This window comes from Nerophis ophidion, linkage group LG09 (assembly GCF_033978795.1).
Source record: "Nerophis ophidion isolate RoL-2023_Sa linkage group LG09, RoL_Noph_v1.0, whole genome shotgun sequence".
Taxonomy (NCBI): domain Eukaryota; kingdom Metazoa; phylum Chordata; class Actinopteri; order Syngnathiformes; family Syngnathidae; genus Nerophis; species Nerophis ophidion.
The window spans coordinates 45,310,244-45,333,740 of NC_084619.1; the positions used below are offsets into that span (position 1 = coordinate 45,310,244).

Genomic DNA, 23,497 nt, shown 5'->3' on the forward strand with positions numbered 1-23,497 from the left:
CACAGCCTCAGTCACTTGCTCAGCGGGTATGTGTGTGTCTCCCTGTGACAAATCTAACTAGCTATCTTGTCATGTACGTCAGTGCAGAGAGGAAACCCACATGCCTCCATTACTGCAGATAAAATGAGCATGTGCAAAGCTGACACTTTTTCTGCCTTGGTTTAAAGAGCAAGATTTAAATGTAAATATTAATTCACTTTCATGTCAAGCTAAAGTAAATCACTGCAATGTCCCAATTGCTTTGTTAATTAGCCTGTCATTGGATTTGGTTCATTAGTGAATATCAAAACCCTCCATTATTTTGATCAAATGTGATACTAAAACATTTAACAATGCAGAACACAATTAATTTAACAATTAAGAATCAAAAGAAGAAAGTTAATTTGCAGTTCTAAATCATACGTATTTTTTTAAACTCACTTTTGTATCTCTCCTACAGCGGCCATTAAAATGAATTATGCAAATGAGGGTATGACATCATGTAGCGATTTCTAGCAACTTTTTGGATAGCAAATAGCTACTTTCTTTGCAGAGGAGTTGGCAACACTGACTGGCTGACATGCACTGGCTGCCTGTTCACTTAAGATTGTATTACTTATGTATAAAATACTAAACTGTTTCTTCCCATCCTGTCTTGCTGATTGTATTGTACCATATGTCGTAGCCAGAAATCTGCCTTTTAAGAGCTCCGGCTTATTAATTATTTTCAGAGACCAAAAAAGTTGTCTGGCTGTCGAGCGTTTTTTATATTCGGGCTCTATTACTCTAGAATGCCCTACCGGTAACAGTTGGAGAGGCCACCTAAGGAGAAGCATTTAAGTCTTGTTTTAAAACTCATTTATGCACCTTAGCTTTTGAATAGACCCCTTTTTAGACCAGTTAATTCTTTTCTGCTCTGCCCCCCTCCAGCGTGGAGAGGTTATCAGGTGGCCACAGATCACTTTCCGTGGAGGAGGCACTTGCTGTAATGTAACCATTACCAGGGGTGGACCACTCCTATGCATCAGTTGGTGACGTCTCTACGCTGCCAACTTGTCTACAAGGGTGCCCCTGCTGATCCCAATGGACTACACGCTTTGGTGGCGGAGTAATCACATCTATGGTCCTTTCCAAGGTTTCTTGGGATCAGACCCGAGGATGTCGTTGTGGTTTGTGAAGCCCTTTGAGGCATTTGTGATGAAGGGTTATACAAATAAACTTTGATTTGATTAATTTAACTTTGAAAATATTGTTTCACTAATTAATAATAACATAATTTGTGTGCTTAAAAATCTCCTCTATGACTTCAAGTACCAAGGCCTAGTCGTTAGAGTGTCCGCCCTGAGATCGGTAGGTCGGGAGTTCAAACCCCGGCCAAGTCATACCAAAAACTATAAAAATGGGACCCATTACATCCCTGCTTGGCACTCAGCATCAAGGGTTGGAATGGAAGGTTAAATTACCACAAATGATTCCAGGGCGCGGCACCGCTGCTGCCCACTGCTCCCCTCACCTCCCAGGGGGTGAACAAGGGGATGGGTGAAATGCAGAGGACACATTTTGCCACACCTAGTGTGTGTGTGACAATCATTGGTACTTTAACTTTAAGTAGAAAGGAAAAACAAGTACACTTTATATGCTTAATTGTGTTTCATTGTATGTATTAAACAATATCTAACTGTATTTCCAAACTTCAAAGTCATTGAAATTACCGTCCAAACATCAAAAAATGCCACAATTTTAGACAGCCATGTTGTGTATTCGGCTCCGAATAGCTTTGGCAATTCCTGTAGTTTCAGAGTGGGATGACGTCACAATGGGAACACTTCTGCACTCTGACCATGTCAGCAGATCAGTCAAACTGGAAATATGCAAAAATGTGAAAGATTTGCTGCCTATCATTCACAATCTCTATGTAAGAAAGTGAACACATATGTTTTTCTTTTTTTAATACATTCTAAGACGTAAATCAATAACTATATAAAAACTCGGCTAACAATTGAGTCAATGGGGGCTCTTTATTTCGCCCTAAATCATCATCCAAAACCCGCCAACATTATTAGCCAAATATTAGCGATATTGTTGTACACGGTAACGAAGACAAACTACTTTTAGTAGCGCATCAATAATACAGAGTGAACTAGCCCTCTGCTGCTGTACTGTGAGCCAGCCGATGACCTGCTGCTGCTGCGGCATCATGGCGTCTAGACTTCTTTAAGTTATGCTAGATAATAAATGATGCCATTCATCTGGATAATAGGAAGATTCAGTCATAAATCTAGAAGTTGTTAATCTATGACATTCAATTCATACCCTTAGATGGAGACAAAGACACGACAACCGAAGACGGGTTTTGGAGGCAGCAACTTTTTCTTTTAACCCTTTGTGTAGGTTATGATTCAATCTTCATCTAAACATGGAAGATATGAACATCCTATCAGTCGGGATCGTACTGAGAGCAGACATTGTACCGTCAGTGATCGTTTTATTATGTCCGTAGTTTGTATTTCTTGTTTAGCACTTAGTAATAGGGCTGCAGCTAACGACTATTTTGATTATTAACTAGTCAGCGACTAGCGTAACAATAAGTCGACTCGTGAGATTATAAAGCCTGCATATTTATTAGCTCTTCCATCAACTTCAAAAAGCAACTTTAGTTTTTAGACATGTGCTTACAAACAACTAAGATGACTAATTCATTTATAACTATTTATTTAAATTGTATCAGTGATGCTCATTCAGCTGTGACAAAAATTTTAATGACTAATAAAATGTCCATTTAAAAGAAATGAAAAGCAACATACTAAAAGTATTGTCCAAGTATAAAAAACAAGTAATATGGCAGCAATAAAAACAAACACCAGAACACCAAATCTAACACTCTTAAAAGAGAAAATAAGCGTTTTGTCATTATGTTTAAAAAGCTGCACACCAACACATTGAAAATTGATTAACTCCTAGCTGTGTTAGCTCTCTAATAGACTCAATGTACAGAATGGTATCCTTGATTAATGCTTAACATGTTCACTATCTATTAGATTGTATGTTTAATCTTATGATACAAACGCATTGGTGCCTAATGTCTGTTTCTTTCTGTTTGTATTGCAAGCAAGCAGGCAATGCGCGTTTGTTATTGTTCATATTTTTATTGCATTGCTAATTGACAGTGCTTCAAAAAGTACTAAAATTGATGTAGGCCAAGTTTAGCTGTCTGACTTTGGCTAAAATAATAGCTTAGGTTAATTTTCACACAACTTTGTCTCACACTCGTTAGTTGGGTTGCCAACTTTCTGAAAAAAAATAAGGGACGCCTTACAGGTCTGGTCAAACCAAATATTTTTGCCTTTTTTATTTGTGCGAACTGAGTTTTACAATATCTGCAACAGTTAAAGAGAGGCGACTGGATTCTTGATTGTTTAAGATGTATCAGAAGTCCATTGATTAAACCTTTGTTGATTATATGATTTGATGGCTGTCAATCAACTTTGAACTAATTGACTCCAAACAGAATTTCAACAGATGTGCAGGTTTTGGAATAATACAAATGTAATGCAATAGTATAATATATATATATATATATATATATATATATATATATATATAAAATAATTGCTCAATAGTCAAGTTTTTGAGCAAATTACCGTAAATTCCGGACTATAAGGAGCACCTGACTATAAACCGTACCAGCTAAATTTAGGGGAAAATACAGATTGCTTCATATATAAGCCGTACCCGACTATAAGCCGCAGGCGTTTTGATGTGTAATTACCGTCGTATATAGGGGTTCCTGCTACCACGGAGGGGATTGTCGGGACAGAGATGACTGTTTGGGACCGCAAAGCGTCCCATTTATTAACAATACATCTTTCAATCATTCAATCAAACTTTCACATATTTGACCTGGCGAACAACATTCGTGCAAAGTACAAATAATACAACGGTGCAAAGTAATACAAAGTGTTTGCCTGTAACACGGCAGTAAAAGTGCAGTCTTCATGCTGCCGTCTCCAACGTCTCACCATTGATTCATTGATGTCAAGGGTACGTGCAGGAGCTCTATTTCCTTCTTTGACAGTCAGATCGATGGCCTTTAACTTAAAAGCAGCATCATATGCACTTCTCCGTTTGTTTTCCATATTGAGGGTGTTTGCATGAACACTTCCTTCGCGCAAACTGTCGCTGACGCTCTCCTACTCTTTGTTTTGCTCTCGTTACCTGGCGCCAGATGTCTGCCTCGGTCTCACGCATCCTCGGGAGTGCGCGCCCCTGGTTACCGTGAGCCACACCGTTGTATAAGCCGCAGGGACCAGAACGAGAGAAAAAAGTAGCGGCTTATAGTCCGGAAATTACGGTAACATAATGAACTGAAAAATAATTATATTTTTCTTAAATAAAAATATTTCCCGTTTAACTTGTCATAATAAAAAAAACACCTTTCTTTACAGACATACATAGTGCTTAACTTCAAAAAGTATCAAATTAGAGTTCAGCTTTATGACAGAGCACGTCTCCACCCTTATGAAAATTCCTTTGACAAAAAACAGAGACAAAAAAAGGATAGCATAGATATTTTTTTTTTATTTATATGACTGGCTACATTTTATTTATATATTTATTTTTTTCCAAAATACATGTTCACTTCAACAGTGTGGTCATATGTGTACGCTATATTGTGCTCATGTGCAATAAATGGAAGCATAATGTCTGAACTGAACACGTATGAAAATACTTAAGAGTTGAAGCAAATATTAATTGACCCTTTTGGTGAGTCATTTTATCAACAACTGGCAATTGAGAGCTTTGTCGTGTCTCCATCATAAAGTGTAGTGTCGTATCATAAAACGGGACACACTATGTTTATGTTTAACAACTTAGATAAACAATGAAAGTTTTGGGGTCAAGACAACAAGAGAGCAGAGTTCCTAAGTAGTAGAGTAGCTAAGGCACTTTGGCATTGCTTAGCTTAGTCTGTAGAAGATTATTGTGAAGTTATCATTTGACGGAATCTTTTGATATGTCAAGGACACTTTTTTTAAATGCTCACAATAATAAAATTATGGGAGAAAGTGTGTCCCTTGACAGGTCAATACGGAACGCAAACTTGTGTCAAGAGTTCGGTTGGTAACCTTACTTTTCCGCCAGCTGGCAAGGTCCACGCTAACACTGTTGCCGAGGTTGAGTTCACATCCTCCCTTTAGACGTCCAACATCATTCCTCCGCTTTAAATGCTTGCGTATCACAGATGTACTATCATAAAAAACAAAGTATGCTTTGCAAACTGAGCAAGGTATCCATGTTTTTAATAAGATTAGGAGAAAATGTTCTCACACTTTAAATGTTTTCACTGGTGATGTTTTTGGGAGTGGTGGTACAAACCCGTTTCCAACGGAAAAACATGAGTGACAACATCACAACTATTGTTGACAAGTATAATTGTCGACTACCAGTTGTTGGGAAAATTTATGATCCAAAACCTTATATTACTACCTATTTACAATACTGTTAGATGATTCTATAGTGTTTCATTAAAGCTGGATCCATTTAGCACACAGGTTTTAAAACTTGTAGCTCACTCTCCTTATATCTAGGCTAAATAATATGCACACAGGTTTTAAAACTTGCAGCTCACTCTCCTTATATCTAGGCTAAATAATATAAGGTTTTGGATCATAATTTTTCCCAAAGTAATTGTTGCTGGCTCTAACAAAGTCTGCATGACTTGCATTGTTGCTGGTGGTGAAAGGATCTATGGTTCCCACCTCTATGCCCCTATCACATGACTGTCGTACTCATTACCTCTGAAAATGACTCAAAAATCTCTGAGATTGATACTATTTTAATATATTTATTTGCTCGCAAACTTGGTAAGTCTACCACATTTCTAAAACTAATGTGTATAATTGATATATACTGTCAGAAAGAAGGGCTGGAAGTAATATTCTTATTGTTCTTTTTAATTATCTATATATAAAATATACGTTTTATAAATAAATTGGAAAAAAATAAGCAACATTGGCATTAATTCCACGTTTGTGTACATATATAATTGCAAGGAAAATTACTATACCATGATAAATATTGTTATCGGGATATATATGTTTTTCCATATTGCAGCGCTCAACTGAGTGGTATTGTAGCAAACTAACATTAGACGTTTACAGCCAAATGTATTTTCTGAGTGGACCGTCCTGATAAAAAAATTGGTACAGGTAACTGACTGCTACAAAAACTTGAAAATGTTTCAGAAGTTCAAAGGAGTAGAAGAAAACAAAATTCAAAAGCCTTACCTGCTGAGGAAGCTCACTGATGAGATATTGGGCAAATTTTTGAAGCTGATCTCTCTGAAGCCTGGACAAAGACTCCGAGACTGGAGCCCGCAAGCAGACAGCTGCGGCCTGTACAAAAACCACAACTACTATCAAAAGCTGAAATGAAAGTAGAGTGGTAGAATATGGATAGATGGCTGGATGGAACCTGGAACGTAGACATGACTAAAATTTAGGATTTTTGGCAAAAAAAAAAAAAAGAATGGCTGATGACAAAGGAGGTACTAGTTTGTTGACATTGTTTTTCTCCATTTGTGGAAGAATTCAATAAATGCATTTTGTAAGTTGAGGAAATGGTGATTAAAGATTAAAGTTAACCCTATATGCCAACATCGGCGAGAGCAGGAACTTTTTAGGAATAAGAACATTGTAGACCAGTACTTTTATGCTTTTAAATTTATACACACAAACATATATACAGAACCCAAAACCAGTCAAGTTGGCACGTTTTGTAAATTGTAAAAAATAACATAACACAATGATTTGCAAATCCTTTTCAACTTATATTCAATTGAATGGACTGCAAAGACAAGATACTTGACGTTCTAACTGGAAAATGTTATTTTTTGCAAATACTACCACATTTGGAATTTGATGCCTGCAACATGTTTCAAAAAAGCTGGCACAAATGGCAAAACAAAATAGAGAAAGTTGAAGAATGCTCGTCAAACACTTATTTTGGAAAATCCCACAGGTGAACAGGCTAATTGGGAACAGGTGGGTGCCATGATTGGGTATAAAAGCAGCTTCCATGAAATGCGGAGTCATTCACAAACAAGGATGGGGCGAGGGTCACGACTTTGTGAACCAATGCGTGAGCAAATTATCAAACAGTTTAAGAACATTTCTCAACGAGCTATTGCAAGGAATTTAGGGATTTCACCATTCATGGTCTGTAACATTTTCAAAAGGTTCATAGAATCTGGAGAAAGCACTGCACGTTACATTGCCCGTGACCTTTGATCCCTCAGGCGGTACTGCATCAAAAAGCGAAATCAGTGTAAAAATGATATCAACACATGGGCTGAGGAACACTTCAGAAAACCACTGTCAGTACCTACAGTTTGTCGCTATATCTTGAAGTGCAAGTTAAAGCTCTACTATGCGAAGCCAAAGCCATTTATCAACGATACCCAGAAACGCCGCCGGCTTTGCTGGGCCCGAGCTCATCTCGACTGATGCAAAGTGGAAAAGTGTTCTGTGGTCTGACTAGTCCACATTTCATATTGTTTTTTGGAAACGGTGAACGTCGTGTCCTCCGGACCAAAGAGGAAAAGAACCATCTGGATTGTTCTAGGCGCAAAGTTCAAAAGCCATTATCTGTGATGGTATGGGGGTGCATTAGCGCCCAAGGCATGGCTAACCTAAACATCAGTGAAGGCACCATTAATGCTAATAAGTACATACAGGTTTTGGAGCAACATATGTTACCATCCAAGCAACGTTATTATGGAAGCTCCTGCTATTTCAGCTAAACAATGCCAAGCCACGTGTTACAACAGCGTGGCTTCGTAATAAAATAGTGCGGGTACTTTCCTGGCCCGCCTGCAGTCCAGACCTGTCTCCCATCGAAAATGTGTGGCGCATTATGAAGTGTAAAATACGACAGCGGAGACCCCGGACTGTTGAACGACTGAAACTCTACATAAAACAAGAATGGGAAAGAATTCCACTTTCAAAGCTTTAACAATTAGTTTCCTCGGTTCCCAAAAGTTTATTAATTGTTGTTAAAAGAAAATGTGATGTAACACAATGGTGAACATGCCCTTTCCCAACTACTTTGGCAAGTGTTGCAGCCATGAAATTCAAAGTTAATTATTATTTGCAAAAAAAACAATACGTTTATGAGTTTGAACATCAAATATGCAGTCTTTATAGTGCATTTAATTGAATATGGGTTGAAAAGGATTTGCAAATCATTGTAAGCCGTTTATATTTACATCTAACTCAATTTCCCAACTCATATGGAAACGGGGTTTGTACAACAAAGTAAATAATTTTTTGGAACAATCCACCAAACCCTTCAAAGTTATTGCTTTATCACAAAAATTAAAGTATGCTATAAAAGGAATTAATTTTGACCTGGAAGGATATGAACTAAATTATATCAACAGAACCAACAACAACTGAGGGAGAGTAGCCTTGTATGTGATGAAGAACTTAAACTACAGAGTGCCAATAGAAATCAACTGTATATATACAGTCGCAATCAAAAGTTTACATACACTTGTGAAGAACATAATGTCATGGCTGTCTCGAGTTTCCAATAATTTGTACAACTCTTATTTGTTTGTGATAAAGTAATTGGAGCACATACTTATTCGTCACAAAAAACATTCATTAACATTCAGCCTTCCCGGTAAGGTTTATTCAGGTGTACTGGAGAGGAGGCTACGCCGGATAGTCAAACCCCGGATAGTCGAACCTCGGATTCAGGAGGATCAGTGTGGTTTTCGTCATGGTCATGGAACTGTGGACCAAATCTATACTCTCGGCAGGGTTCTTACCGGTACATGGGAGTTTGCCCAACCAGTCTACATGTGTTTTGTGGACTTGGAGAAGGCATTCGACCGTGTCCCTCGGGAAGTCCTGTGGGGAGTGCTTAGAGAGTATGGGGTATCAAACAGTCTGATTGTGGTGGTTCGCTCCCTGTACGATCAGTGTCAGAGCTTGGTCCGCATTGCCGGCAGTAAATCGGACAAATTTCCTGTGAGGGTTGGACTCCGCCAAGGCTGTCCTTTGTCACAGATTCTGTTCATAACTTTTATGGACAGAATTTCTAGGCGCAGTCAAGGCGTTGAGGGGTTCCGGTTTGGTGGCCGCGGGATTAGGTCTCTGCTTTTTGCAGATGATGTGGTCCTGATGGCTTCATCTAGCCAGGATCTTCAGCTCTCACTGGACCGGTTTGCAGCAGAGTTTGAAGCTACCGGAATGAGAATCAGCACCTCCAAGTCCGAGTCCATGGTTCTTACCCGGAAAAGGGCGGAGTGCAATCCCCGGGTTGGGGAGGAGACCCTGCCCCAAGTGGAGGAGTTCAACTACCTAGGAGTCTTGTTCACGAGCAGGGGAAGAGTGGATCGTGAGATCGACAGGCGGATCAGTAGGGCGCCTTCAGTAATGGGGACGCTGTATCGATCTGTTGTGGTGAAGAAGGAGCTGAGCCGGAAGGCAAAGCTCTCAATTTACCGGTCGATCTACGTTCCTACCCTCACCTATGGTCATGAGTTTTGGGTCATGACCGAAAACACAAGATCACAGGTACAAGCGGCCGAAATGAGTTTCCTCCGCCGAGTGGCGGGGCTCTCCCTTAGAGATAGGGTGAGAAGCTCTGCCATCTGAGAGGAGCTCAAAGTAAAGCCGCTGCTCCTCCATATCGAGAGAAGCCAGATGAGGTAGTTCGGGCATCTGGTCAGGAGGCCACCCGAACGCCTCCTTGGGGAGGTGTTTAGGGCACGTCCAACCGGGAGGAGGCCACGGGGAAGACCCAGGACACATTGGGAAGACTATGTGTCCTGGGAACGCCTCGGGATCCCGCGGGAAGAGCTGAACGAAGTGGCTGGGGAGAGGGAAGCCTGGGCTTCCCTGCTTAGGCTGCTGCCCCCGCGACCCGACCTCGGCTAAGCGGAAGAAGATGGATGGATGGAAGTTTGGCACTTTTATGAAGTTATTATGGTCCTACTGAAAATGTAACCAAATCTGCTGGGTCAAAAGTTTACTACATACAGCAATGTTAATATTTGGTTACATGTACTTTGGCAAGTTTCACTGCAATAAGGCGCTTTTGGTAGCCATCCACAAGCTTCTGGCAAGCTTCTGGCTGAATTATTGACCACTCCTCTTGACAAAATTAGTACAGTTCAGCTAAATGTGTTGGTTTTCTGACATGGACTTGTTTCTTCAGCATTGTCCAACGCTTAAGTCAGGATTTTGGGAAAGACATTCTAAAACCTTAATTTTAGCCTAATTTAGCCATTCCTTTACCACTTGTGATTTGTGTTTGGGGTCATTGTCGTGTTGGAACACCCAACTGCACCCAAGACCCAACCTTATGGCTGATGATTTTAGGTTGTCCTAAAGAATTTGGAGGGAATCCTTCTATTTCATTGTCTCATTCAAAGCACCAGTTCCATTGGCAGCAAAACAAGCCCAGAGCATAATACTACTACATAATACTACCATTACCATGCTTGACGGTGGGCGTGGTTTTCCTGGGATTAAAAACCTCGCCTTTTCTCTTCCAAACATATTGCTGGGTATTGTGGCATCAATTTTTGTTTCATCTGATGTCACAAGGACAAAGATAAGACATTCTGGAGGAAAGTTCTGGAGTGAGATGAAACAAAAATTGCTAGCTAGCAAAGCAAACATGGATGTTGGCTTTCTGACGTGAACGAGCTTTGCAGAGGGACTTTCCCTCCGGTGCTCTTCAATCCGGGACCACACAACACCACACCGTGGGTCGTGTCAGGTAGCTCGCTCTGCGGACAGCGTGGCATTTTGTTTGTGTGCCGGATAGCTTGCCAGCTAGCAGGCTAGGCAGGATAGATGGCACGCTCCTATCGGGAGCTAACAACCTGAACTGGAAAAAAAGCAGAGATATAAAGGACTCTTGATGGCCGATTTTTTGTTGAGGATGAACTCCATTTCCTCTTAGTGAAAATCAAAACTCTGGCTCAGGAGGAGCTCATTCTGATTGCTGCTACCAACTTTGATTCTGAGTGGATTGAGTCATCCAAAAAGCTACAGTTTGTGTTATGTCCCAAAACCAAACAGCAGTATGTAGCTTGTAAATATGTCCAGAAGGACAGTAATAAAATAAAATCCTGTCTCAAAGTGCTCAATGAATGTGGAGACAATGTTCCACATTTTGTCTCCCACCACCTGGATGACCTGCCACCACTGACGTTCAACAGCCTGGACGTCTCAAACCTGCTCAGCAGAATGGCGCATCTGTGGAGCAAGGTTGGTGTGTTAAGGCAGGCTGCGAAGATTCAAGCTGATGTCGGCAAAGAACTGACAGCTGTAACCACGGATGTTTTATCCAGAGGATCGGCATTAGAGCAGCAGGAGGAACCCAGTCATGGAAGAAGCCAGCCTGTGCCGAGGGCCATTATTGGTGGAGGATCTGCTCCGTTCGGTGAGCCGGGTCCGGACAACTCTGCCATTCCGGGGCTTGCTGAGGATACAAGCCCAGGAGGATATGCGGGGATACAGAGCGAGGGGACATCTGCAGCAGGCAAGATACGGAGGGGGCACTTACAGCGCAAGGTCCACCAGATCCTTTTTGGGGGCCAGAGCCTGGCTTCTCGATCAGAGGAGCCAACTATCACCTCACCAAAATGGTCTTCTGTTGTAAAGAACTGTCAGGGGAGGAGGAAGGACCCCCCAGTGGTGTGTATATATATATATATATATATATATATATAAACATACATGTATATACAGGACGTAATTTCATGGCCGTCTTGAGTTTCCAATCATTTCTACAACTCTTATTTTTTTGTGATAGAGTGATTGGAGCACATACTTGTTTATCACAAAAAACATTCATGAAGTTTGGTTCTTTTATGAATTTATGTGTCTACTGAAAATGTGACCAAATCTGCTGGGTCAAAAGTATACATACAGCAACATACATTACCAATTTTGGTGATGTAGAAAAGTTACAATTAAATCAAATTAGCTTCTTAGCCTGGCCTTTTAACTTAATGCGAGTGATTATGATTGACGACACCTGTTGACTTCTCTGAGCCCATTTAAATAGGGCTCAGGTGATGCAGTCATTAGACTCGGTTACAAAACGCGACAATGGGAAAGTCAAAGGAACTCAGCACAGATCTGAAAAAAAACGAATCATTGACTTGAACAAGTTAGGAAAGTCACTTGGAGCCATTTCAAACCAGCTTAAGGTCCCAAGAGCAACTGTGCAGACAATTGTTGGTAAGTATAAAGTGCATGGCACAGTTTTGGCACTGCCACGATCAGGAAGAACACGCAAGCTATCACCTTCTGCCGACAGAAAATTGGTCAGGATGATCAAGAGTCAAACAAGAACCACCAAAAAGCAGGTCTGCAATGAATTGGAAGCTGCTGGAACACAGGTGTCAGTGTCCACAGACAAGCATGTTTTGCATCGCAATGGACTAAGAGGCTACCATGCAAGAAGTCGCTTGCTCCAGAAGCGACACTTAAGGTGTCGCTTGCTCCAGAAGCGACACCTTAAGTCTCGTTTAAAGTTTGCTGCTGATCACATTAACAAAGATAAGACCTTCTGGAGGAAAGTTCTGTGGTCAGATGAAAAAAAAAAAGAACTGTTTGGCCACAATACCAAGCAATATGTTTGGAGGAGAAAAGGTGAGGCCTTTAATCCTAGGAACACCATACTTACCGTCAAGCCTGGTGGTGGTAGTATTATGGTCTGGGCCTGTTTTGCAGCCAATGGAACTGGTGCTTTACAGAGTAAATGAGATAACGAAAAAGGAGGATTACCTCCAAATCCTTCAGGACACTCAAAAATCATCAGCCCGGAGGTTGGGTTTTGGGCGCAGTTGGGTGTTCTAACAAGACAATGACCCCAAACACACATCAAGGAATGGTCCTGACTTAAACGTGTAGACAATGCTGAATAAAACAAGTCCATTTCAGAAAACCAACAAATGTTGCTGAACTGCACCAATTCTGTCAAGAGGAGTGGTCAAAGATTCAACCAGAAGCTTGGCAGAAGCTTGTGGGTGGCTACCAAAAGCACCTTATCGCAGTGAAACTTGCCAAGGGACATGTACCCAAATAGTACATTGCTGTATTTATACTTTTGACCCAGCAGATTTGGTCATATTTTCAGTAAGCCCATAATAAATTCATAAAAGAACCAAACTTCATGAATGTTTTTTGTGACGAACAAGTATATGCTCCAATCACTCTATCACAAAAAAATAAAGAGTTGTAGAAATTATTAGAAACTCAACACAGCCATGACAATATGTTCCTTACATATATATATACACACACACACACACACAAATTACATTGTTAATAAGTGCATGTGCCTCACAATACGAAGGTCCTGAGTAGTCCTGAGTTCAATCCCAAGCTCGGGATCTTTTTGTGTGGAGTTTGCATGTTCTCCCCATGACTGCGTGGGTTACCTCCAGGTACTCCGGCTACCTCCCACCTCCAAAGACATACACCTGGGGATAGGTTGATTGGCAACACTAAATTGACCCTAGTGTGTGAGTGTGAATGTTGTCTATCTGTGTTGGCTTTGCGATGAGGTGGTGACTTGTCCAGGGTGTACACCGCCTTCCGCCCGTGTGCAGCTGAGATAGGCTCCAGCAACCCCCGCGACCCCGAACGGGACAAGCGGTAGAAAATGGATGGATGGAATTTGCTTAATTATTTTTGGTCAATAATGATAATGATCTCATAACTCACATTGTGGATCCTGAAGAGACAAAGGGCCACCACATGAGCGCACCATTTGGCCCCAGCACCACATGTACAACTGCAGGAGGTGATGCGGCAGCGATCAAACATGACTGCCACATTGTAGGCTCCTTTCGACTGTCCGGACTGACTGGGCACAACTGTAGCACTGAGATGAAAACCTGATAGAAATGAGTGACAAACCAAAGTATTAGTTTAGTTGGTCGTGTTTTCAGCGGAGAAAATAGCTGCAAACAGTGAACAGTGTTAACATGCATTTCTTTTGATTAATTTTCATCTCATTTCAAGGTTATTTCGAACATGTATACAGTTACATTATGGTAAATTACATATTTCTAATTTGTCCCAAAAAAAAGAAAGAAGCAGAGCACAGCTTATTTACAGGGAAAAACGACATCGGCCAAAAATTATTTGTCAACAAAATTAACAGTGGCACTATTCTGCCAAGAATCATTTTCATACATCAATCTGGATTTATGCCAGAAGCTTGTTGGTTACAAAAAGCATCTGATTTAGGGTGAGTTCACCCCATTCTTGCTGTTATTAATAGAAAAAGATGTACGTTGTTTAATGATTACCGCCTGGATAAAGAACGGTTCAAATGAATTATCAAAAGCTCGAAATATAGGACATGATGACAGTATGTGTTCCGTCCACAAGTGTAAATAAAGGTGGTTTATAGCAAGGTACGAACCACTGGTTTCGAGGTGGTTACGTCAAGTGAATTAGGGGTGCACGGTATCAGACCTATAATTATCGGGTCGAAATTGGGAATTATGACGTCACACAGATAATTAGGAACATAAAAATAGCCAGGATAACCGCTCGAGAATATCTATACTGTGATGTAGGTGGGTTAGGATGGGCAAATCAAGCTTTCTTACTTTGTAGAATGTTCCAAAGTACCACTAACACCGGAACTCACAGTCGATACAAAACGGTTGTTCTTGTGGGACCTCACCAGAAGATGAAACTGTGTACCGCTTGAACCAAATGCCTTACTAACACCTGGCTTTGACACATCAAACCTCTGGCCACCCACGAGTAGCTGTAGAAGCTATTGGTGCCCTATTGCAGTGCTAAGTGGCAATAAAATTGTGAAAGTAACATTCTTGAAGGTAATGTAGCTTGCTAACAGAAGCACACAGAGAGTGAAGCTCCTTTTAACCTCAACAAGCTAATAAGCAGCCCTTATTACACGTTAGCACTGCAGCACCAGCCCTGCCAGTAGCCACAAAAAAACAAAACACAGCACTTCCCCATGTCGGTAATGGCAAGCTATGCTGTTTTCAGGAATATCCAGAATTTTGAAAAACTCAGTTAAGTGTTTTTGGAACATTCTCTATGATGTGTATTTCTGCAATATTTATTAAAGTTTAAGTACTAATGGTAGTCATACACACACACACTAGGTGTGGCACACTTATTCCCTGCACATCAGACTAATTGTTTTAAATTTTACTTCCTATTTTTGAATGTAAATGTAATATATACCACTGAAGTTTTTCAATTACCAGTCTGTTCAAATTGAATGTCAGAAAATTCCCTAAAAAAAGGCAATGTTTAGTTTTTTTACAAAAATGTGCATCTGTTAGATTTGGGCATATTTTAAGCACGAGCACCATTTTTAAAGTACAGATTTGGTACAAGTGTCGGTTAAAATGTAAATGATCAGGGCATAAGCATCACTAATTTGTGGATGTGCTGTTAAGCTGAATAATAGTAGTGATGTCATACTTACAAAATGTGGCATTTAAACTCTTTACTAGGACAAGAAAGTTTAATCATATTTCGCCTATACCATAACATAGCATCTTATCTTGTTGATTGTATTGTACCCAACGTTCTATCCAGAGATCTCTGTTACAAAAACATCGGCTTAATGGTGATTCCCAGAGCCCAAAAAACATCTGCAGGCTCTAGAGCTTTTTACATTCGGCTCCAGTATTCTGGAATGCCCTACCAACAACAGTTAGAGATGCTACCTCAGTAGAAGCATTTCGGGCCCATCTTAACTCATTCATAGTATACATGCTCTAGCCTTCAAATCAGGGGTCCCCAAACTTTAAAACTCTGGGGCTGCATTGGGTCTTGGGAGAAGTTGGGTGTTCCAACAGGACAATGACCCCCAAACACGCGTCAAGGAATGGCTAGGAAACATCGAGAGTAACAAGCGGCAGAAAATGGATTAGAAAGGAAAGATTTAAAAAATAATAATAATTAAAAAAATATATATAAATATACATATATATTTTTTTTCTTAGGCCTTCCCGCAGGCCATAGTTTGGGGACCCCTGCTTTAAATTGATCCCTTTTAGACCAGATGACTTGCAGCTTTTCTTTTCTGCTCTGCACCCTCTCCTTCATGATCAGATTCCCAGGTGGTCACAGAGAATGTCTGGAGAGGTACCAGTCTGGAGGAGGCACAAGCTATTCCAAGTCGTGACCTGGGGTGGACCACTCATCTACACTTAAATTGGTGTCCTTTCTGCATTGTTGACTTGTCTTTTTGGAAAAAGACCTTCTATGACACTCTGCTGGCTCCCAGATGGACTGGACTTTCACATTATCATGACTGTAACAATTCAATAACTGTACCCACTCTGCATTCATTGCAGCCGGTCACCCTGGAAGGGATCCCCACATCTTAAGGTTTCTTCTTTTTCCAAGCACGGGCTTTCAGAGTGGATTGAGATTAGGGGATGTTGTTGGGGTTTGTGAAGCCTTTTGAGGCACTTGTGATTAATGGCAATACAAATACACTTTGATTGATTAAATGATTGGTATTTGGTTAGGACAAATGTACAAGTCCAGTGTGTGAAAGCCACCATTGTTTGACTCTTTCTTATGTCCAAATATAAAAAAGTTATCTGTATTGGTTCTGAGAAGAAGGAAAATATGACTGACAACTAAACCTACCAATTTGGAGAGGGTCTTTGACAGCTCTGATTCGGTACAATTGCTCGCCACGTTGAAACTCTTCTGGACTCCCATTGGCCAGGCATGAATATAACCTGTGTTCAGGAGGCAACGAATGGAGGAATGGAAAAACAGACATTAAAGTCAAAGTTTAGAATGAGAGCAATAGAGACCACCACATCAGTTGATTTACAGTTGATAAAATATACAGTCGTATCTTGGTTTTCGTATGTCCCACTTTTTGTAGGATTCGATTTTCGATAAGAGTCCTTAGCCAATATTGTATTTTGGATGCTAATCCGATATGAGCCACAAAACAAGCATCTGCAATACAAGCGCTCAAAATCAAGCCGTTTACTTGTGCAAAGCTGGACAGCCAGTTAACATCTAATTATGTGAAGAAAAAAAACAGTGTAATTCTTCCAATGAGCAGACAAGGTTGGTGTTTTCTGATATTTAAGTCAAGTTATTTATGAAAGGTAAACATGGTAGACTAGCCGCTACACTACAGTTAACAGGCTGAACATACAGTACATGGTAACTATCCTTAATTGAACAATATTGTATTTTTAAAACACCACATTTGTAAAATCTCCTCTCTGAGCTGCCACCTTATCGTGGTAGAGGAGTTTGATCCTAGGAGCTATGTTGTCCGGGGGCTTTATGCCCCCTGGTAGGGTCTCCCAAGACAAACAGGTCCTAGGTGAGGGATCAGACAAAGAGCAACTCGAAGACTTTTATGATGAAGAAAACAAACCATGGACCCAGATTTCCCTCGCCCGGACGCGGGTCACCGGGGCCCCCCTCTGGAGCCATGCCCGGAGGTGGGGCATGATGACGAGTGCCTGGTGGCCGGGCCTGTTCCCATGGGGCCCGGCCGGGCACAGCCTGAAAAGGTAGTGTGGGTCACCCCTCCAATGGGCTCACCACCCATAGCAGGGGCCATAGAGGTAGGGTGCATCGTGAGCTGGGCGGCAGACGAAGGAAGGGCACTTGGCGGTCCGATCCTCGGCTACAGAAGCTAGCTGTTGGGACGTGGAACGTCACCTCACTGGGGGGGGAAGGAGCCTGCGCTAGTGCGCGAAGTGGAAAAAGTTCCGACTGGATATAGTCGGACTCACTTCGACGCACAGGGGGGGGTCTGCTGGGAACGTCTGGCAGAGTCTCCTGTCAGAGAGAGTTTCAATTCCCACCTCCGGAAGAACTTTGAACATGTCACAAGGGAGGTGCTGGACATTGAGTCCGAGTGTACCATGTTCCACACCTCTATTGTCGAGGCAGCTGATTGGAGGTGTGACCGCAAGGTAGTTGGTGCCTGTCGTGGCGGTAATCCGAGAACCCGTTGGTGGACACCGGTGGTGAAGAATACCGTCAAGCTGAAAAAAGAGTCCTATCGGGTTCTTTTGGCTCATAGGACTCTGGAGGCAGCGGACAGGTACCGAAAGACCAAACGCGTTGCGGCTTTAGCGGTTGCGGAGGCAAAAACTCGGACATGGGAGGAGTTCGAGGAAGCCATGGAAAACGACTTCCGGACGGCTTCGAAGCGATTCTGGACCACCATCCGCCGCCTCAGGAAGGGGAAGCAGCGCACTGTCCACACCATGTATGGTGCGGATGGTGTTCTGCTGACTTCGACTGCGGACGTTGTGGATAGGTGGGGAGAATACTTCGAAGACCTCCTCAATCCCACCAACACGTCTTCCTATGAGGAAGCGGTGCCTGGGGAATCTGTGGTGGGCTCTCCTATTTCTGGGGCTGAGGTTGCTGAGGTAGTTAAAAAGCTCCTCGGCGGTAAGGCCCTCGGGGGGATGAGATCCGCCCGGAAATCCTTAAGGCTCTGGATGCTGTGGGGCTGTCTTGGTTGACAAGACTCTGCAGCATCGCATGGACATCGGGTGCGGTGCCTCTGGATTGGCAGACCGGGGTGGTGGTTCCTCTCTTTAAGAAGGAGGACCGGAGTGTGTGTTCCAACTATCGTGGGAACACACTCCTCAGCCTTCCTGTAAGGTCTATTCAGGTGTACTGGAGAGGAGGCTACGCCAGATAGTCGAACCCCGGATTCAGGAGGAACAATGTGGTTTTCGTCCTGGTTGTGGAACTGTGGACCAGCTCTATACTCTCGGCAGGGTACTTAAGGGTGCATGGGAGTTTGCCCAACCAGTCTACATGTGCTTTGTGGACTTGGAGAAGGCATTTGACCGTGTCCCTCGGGAAGTCCTGTGGGGAGTGCTCAGAGAGTATGGGGTATCGGACTGTCTTATTGTGGCGGTCCGCTCCCTGTACGATCAGTGTCAGAGCTTGGTCCGCATTGCCGGCAGTAAGTCGAACACATTTCCACTGAGGGTTAGACCCTGCCAAGGCTGCCCTTTGTCACCGATTCTGTTCATAACTTTTATGGACAGAATTTCTAGGCGCAGTCAAGGCGTTGAGGGGTTCCGGTTTGGTGGCGCGGGATTAGGTCTCTGCTTTTTGCAGAGGATGTGGTCCTGATGGCTTCATCTGGCCGGGATCTTCAGCTCTCACTGGATCGGTTCGCAGCAGTGTGTGAAGCGACCGGAATGAGAATCAGCACCTCCAAGTCCGAGTCCATGGTTCTCTCCCGGAAAAGGGTGGAGTGCCATCTCCGGGTTGGGGAAGAGACCCTGCCCCAAGTGGAGGAGTTCAAGTACATAGGAGTCATGTTCACGAGTGAGGGAAGAGTGGATCGTGAGATCCAGAGGCAGGTCGGTGCGGCGTCTTCAGTAATGCAGGCGTTGTATCGATCCATTGTGGTGAAGAAGGAGCTGAGCCGGAAGGCAAAGCTCTCAATTTACCATCCTCACCTATGGTCATGAGCTTTGGGTCATGACCGAAAGGATAAGATCACGGGTACAAGCGCCCGAAATGAGTTTCCTCCGACGGGTGGCGGGGCTGTCCCTTAGAGATAGGGTGAGGAGCTCTGTCCTCCGGGAGGAGCTCAAAGTAAAGCCGCTGCTCCTCCACATCGAGAGGAACCAGATGAGGTGGTTCGAGAATCTGGTCAGGATGCCACACGAACACCTCCCAAGGGAGGTGTTTAGGGCACGACCAACCGGTAGGAGCCCACGGGAAAGACCCAGGACACGTTGGGAAGACTATGTCTACCGGCTGGCCTGGGAACGCCTGGGATGGGCCTGGGAACGCCTCGGGATCCCCCGGGAAGAGCTAGACGAAGTGGCTGGGGAGAGGGAATTCTCTGCTTCCCTGCTTAGGCTGCTTCCCCCGCGACCCGACCTCGGATAAGCGGAAGAAGATGGATGGATGGACATTTGTAAATTTAAACAAGTGTAAAGGAAATATAGTTCCATATTACGAACACACAAAAAGTGTCCAACGCAGAAGCGTATTAGAAAGTATCCATTAACAAACGTGTCCACATCATTGAAGTTACTGCATTGTGTGCTTAACTTTATAAATTATTTTGGCCACTACGTATTGCGAAAAAACTACTTAAGACAGCATAAGTAAATTCCAGACTGCATATAGATTAGTGTTTTTCATACCTACCAGTGTTATCTGATGGATAAATTTCATTTGATCAGGCTTTTCTGTGATGTTCCACAATACAAAATGATAAGGTTTTATAATCTCTGGCGATATCGTATCTAATCAATGTTGGCATCGGCCAACACTTGAGGCTATAATATTGGTACCGTATCAGAAGTGAAAAAGTTTTTTCAGGAAACCCTTAATTTGACGGAAATTTTCCCCAAAGTTCGCCTCAGTTTTTGTATACGCTGTTGATTAGCTGCAGCTGATTAATTGATTGATTGAAACTTTTATTAGTAGATTGCACAGTACAGTACATAGTCTGTACAATTGACAGCTAAATTGATGTTACTTGTTTAAGTCGGGGTGTCTACGTTAAAGGGGAACATTATCACAATTTCAAAAGGGTTAAAAACAATAAAAAATCAGTTCCCAGTGGCTTGTCTTATTTTTTGAAGTTTTTTTCAAAATTTTACCGATCTCCGAATATCCCTAAAAAAAAGCTTTGAAGTGCTTGATTTTCGCTATTTGCGATGCGGCTATCCATTTCCCTGTGACGCCATACAGTGCTGCCAATGTAAACAAACAACGGCGAATACCACAGCAAGATATAGAGACATTAGCTCGGATTCAGAATCGGATTTCAGCGACTTAAGCAATTTAACAGATTACGCATGTATTGAAACGGATGGTTGGAGTATGAAAGTATTGAAGAAGAAACTGAAGCTACTGAGCGAATAGCTATTGATGCTATTCATAGCCATAGCATGGCCGAATAGCTGCGTTAGCATCGCCAGTAAAATGTGTGGACCAAACGATCAGGACTTTCGCATCTTGTGACACTGGAGCAACTTAAATACTTCGATTGATAAGTGTTTTTTTCGCATTAAATGCAGGTGGAAGTAAACGTAATATAGTTGCAAATGCATCTGCAGGTTATCCATACATCTCTGTGCCATGTCTGCTTTAGCACCGCCGGTAAATAGCATGTTAGCATCGATTAGCGTAGCATGTTAGCATCGATTAGCTGGCAGTCAACATCAACATCACCTTTGTTAATTCGTTGACTTTATACTTGCAAACGCATTTGCAGGTTATCTATACATCTCTGTGCCATGTCTGCTTTAGCACCGCCGGTAAATAGCATGTTAGCGTCGATTAGCGTAGCATGTTAGCATTGATTAGCTGGCAGTCACGCCGCAACCAAATATGTCTGATTAGCACATAAGTCAACATCAACAAAACTTACCTTTGTGATTTTGTTGAATTTATTGTTGCAAATGCATCTGCAGGTTATCCATACATCTCTGTGCCATGTCTATCATCGCCGGTAAAATGTATAGACACTTTGGTACATTCAATGGGGGTCTGGCGGCAGACACTTTCGCATCTTCGGCCCAGTGGTGCAACTTGAATCCCTCCCTGTTAGTGTTGTTACACCCTCCGACAACACACCAATGAGGCATGATGTCTCCAAAGTTCCAAAAAAAAAGTCGAAAAAATGGAAAATAACAGAGCTGAGACCCGGTGTTTGTAATATGTTGAAAATGAAAATGGCGGCTGTATTACCTTGGAGACGTCACGTTCTGACGTCATCACCACATGAGCGATGAACAGAAAGGCGTTTAATTCGCCAAAATTCACCCATTTAGAGTTCGGAAATCGACGCTTACATTAGTCTGGTGATAATGTTCCCCTTTAATCAATTCATGGTACAAATATATACAAACCCCATTTCCATATGAGTTGGGAATATGTGTTAGATGTAAATATAAACGGAATACAATTATTTGCAAATCCTTTTCAACCAATATTCAATTGAATGCACTACAAAGACAACATATTTCATGTTCAAACACATTACATTTTTTTTTTTTTTGCAAATAATAATTAACTTAGAATTTCATGGCTACAACACGTGCCAAAGTAGTTGGGAAAGGGCATGTTCGCCACTGTGTTACATCACCTTTTCTTTTAACAACACTCAATAAACGTTTGGGAACTGAGGAAACTAATTGTTGAAGCTTTGAAAGTGGAATTCTTTCCCATTCTTGTTTTATGTAGAGCTTCAGTCATTCCACAGTCTGGGGTCTCCGCTATCGTATTTTACGCTTCATAATGCGCCACACATTTTTGATGGGAGACAGGTCTGGACAGCAGGCGGGCCAGGAAAGTACCAAAAGCCAGACGTGTCCCCCTGCTTAAGCCAGTGCATGTCCAGGCCCCTCTGATGTCTGCCAGAGAGCACAAGGATGATACAGCAGAGGATTGGGAGAATGTCATGTGCTCAGATGAAACCAAAATAGAACTTTTTGGTATAAACTCAACTCGCCGTGTTTGGAGGAAGAAGAATACTGAGTTGCATCCCAAGAACACCATACTTACTGTGAAGCATGGGGGTGGAAACATCATGCTTTGGGGCTGTTCTTCTGCTAAGGGGACAGGACAACTGATCCGTGTTAAGGAAAGAATGAATGGGGCCATGTATAGTGAGATTTTGAGCCAAAACCTCTTTCCATCAGTGAGAGCTTTGAAGATGAAACGTGGCTGGGTCTTCCAGCGTGACAATGATCCAAAACACACCACCCAGGCAATGAAGGAGTGGCTCCGTAAGAAGCATTTGAAAGTCCTGGAGTGGCCTAACCAGTCTCCAGACCTCAACCCCATAGAAAATTTCTGTGGAGAGAGTTGAAAGTCTGTGTTGCTCGGCGACAGCCCCAAAACATCACTGCTCTCGAGAAGATCTGCATAGAGGAACGGGCCAAAATACCAGCTACTGTGCGTGCAAACCTGGTAAAGACCTATAGTAATGGTTTGACCTCTATTATTGCCATAAAAGCTTATATTACAAAGTATTGAGTGGAATTTTTGTTATTGACCAAATACTTATTTTTTACCACAATTTACAAATAAATTCTTAAAAATTCCTACAATGTGAATTCCTCAATTTTCTTTTCACATTCTGTCTCTCACAGTCGAAGTGTACCTATGATGAAAATTGCAGACCTCCGTCATCATTTTAAGTGGGAGAACTTGCACAATCAGTGGCTGACTAAATACTTTTGTGCCCCCACGGTACATTGCCTTTGTAGCATATTCAACGGAATATGGTTTTAAAATGATTCACAAATCACTGTATTACGTTTATATTTACACCTAACACAATTTCCCAACTCATATGGAAACAGGGTTTGTACTATCAGCATACGGTAATACAGTCATCACACAAGTTAATCATCAGAGTATATATATTGAATTATTTACATTATTTAAAATCCGGGGGGTGGGATGTGGAGGGGGGGTAGGTTTGGTTGATATTAGCG

At 42.2% G+C, this 23,497-nt stretch overlaps 1 protein-coding gene across 5 annotated transcripts in view; it reads right to left on the minus strand.

Annotated features, from left to right (window-relative positions):
* zswim8 (zinc finger, SWIM-type containing 8) overlaps positions 1-23,497 on the minus strand; it is a 161,910-nt gene that overhangs the window by 123,539 nt on the left and 14,874 nt on the right. For all 5 annotated transcript variants that reach the window (XM_061911047.1, XM_061911046.1, XM_061911045.1 and 2 more), the window contains exons 3-5: positions 16,668-16,762; positions 13,737-13,909; positions 6,267-6,374 (exon numbers count right to left, since the gene is read on the minus strand). In XM_061911047.1, the coding sequence (XP_061767031.1) occupies positions 6,267-6,374; positions 13,737-13,909; positions 16,668-16,762 (376 nt within the window). The remainder of the gene's footprint in view (positions 1-6,266; positions 6,375-13,736; positions 13,910-16,667; positions 16,763-23,497) is intronic.